We start from the raw sequence: 1,058 nt of genomic DNA, 5'->3' as shown, positions 1-1,058 counted from the left end.
TTTTTTTTCTGGATCTTCATATTATCTCGAGATTCGTGCAAATAATTTTTGGGTGTTTAGCCTTAAACTCACGCATGAAAATATTTATTTCATTTTTAAACAATTCATAATAATAAAATTTTTTATGTCGTATTAAAAATCTGAGTTCATAAATAAAATATTAAAGATTTGATAATTAGTATGTAAATAAATAAAATTCAGTGGCATATATATAAATGTCCCTTTAATTTAAAATATGATTAGATTTATACAGCATCCGTAACCTTTTCCTCCCTCAATATTATAAATGAACCAGCTATCTTTCCAGCTTTTCAGTCCCCTCCTACTCCATCGTCATTTTTAGACAAAAGAATACATACCAAGGTCTATGTATTTCCTCTCCTCCTTTTATTTCTTCAATAACACTCGATTCCTTCTCAATCTTATTCATCCCTCGCTACTTGTCTTCCATGAATCGAAAAGGTTCAAATTTGATGGGTTTTATAAGTTCGTTCATTGATTTGATGACATTCTGAGATTTCTTGTTTTCTCCTGTAAATTCTCTATTGAGTTTTCAAAGCATTGACGCTATTTGGAACGAGTTCCATGTAAAAGAAAATCTTTTTTCATTGTTTGGCTTGGTTTTGTTTTCGTTTGATTTAAGGCAGCCTAGCTTAATAAATCCTATATAAATGGCATGGCTAGAGGAGAGACACCCACAATTTGAGAATTTTGTTGGGATATACTTGACGGATGCAGACGAACGGCATTGTAAATCAGCTAATGAACAAAATTTGTCTTATGAGAATTGCCAGCTTCCAAAGTCATCTAATGTTGAGCAGGCTGGTGTTGACATGGATTTGGAGTGTGGATCTATGGATTTTAAGGCAATTGTGGACAAGTCTGAGAAAGATTGCAGGATCTGTTTCATTAGTTTAAAGGACTTTAGCCAGGAATTAGGCGTTCCAATTATGTTGGGTTGTTCCTGCAATGGTGATTTGGCTTTTGCTCACCAGAAATGTGCGGAGAAATGGTTTGAACTCAAAGGAAACAAGTGAGTGATTTTTTATTTTTTTTTT

The 1,058-nt window shown here is 33.1% G+C and overlaps 1 protein-coding gene across 1 annotated transcript; it reads left to right on the top strand.

Moving 5' to 3' along the window:
* Window positions 1–671: 671 nt before the first annotated feature.
* On the top strand, window positions 672–1,033 carry LOC110034817 (E3 ubiquitin-protein ligase MARCH8-like; the record flags this gene model as incomplete). Its single annotated transcript, XM_020739057.1, has 1 exon — window positions 672–1,033. A coding segment is annotated over exon 1 (362 nt), but the record flags the coding sequence as incomplete, so codon positions are not given.
* Between the last annotated feature and the right edge of the window lie 25 nt (window positions 1,034–1,058).

The sequence above is a fragment of the Phalaenopsis equestris genome, unplaced genomic scaffold, assembly GCF_001263595.1.
Source record: "Phalaenopsis equestris unplaced genomic scaffold, ASM126359v1 Scaffold193589, whole genome shotgun sequence".
Lineage (NCBI taxonomy): Eukaryota > Viridiplantae > Streptophyta > Magnoliopsida > Asparagales > Orchidaceae > Phalaenopsis > Phalaenopsis equestris.
This window is presented reverse-complemented; position numbering and strand designations above follow the sequence as displayed.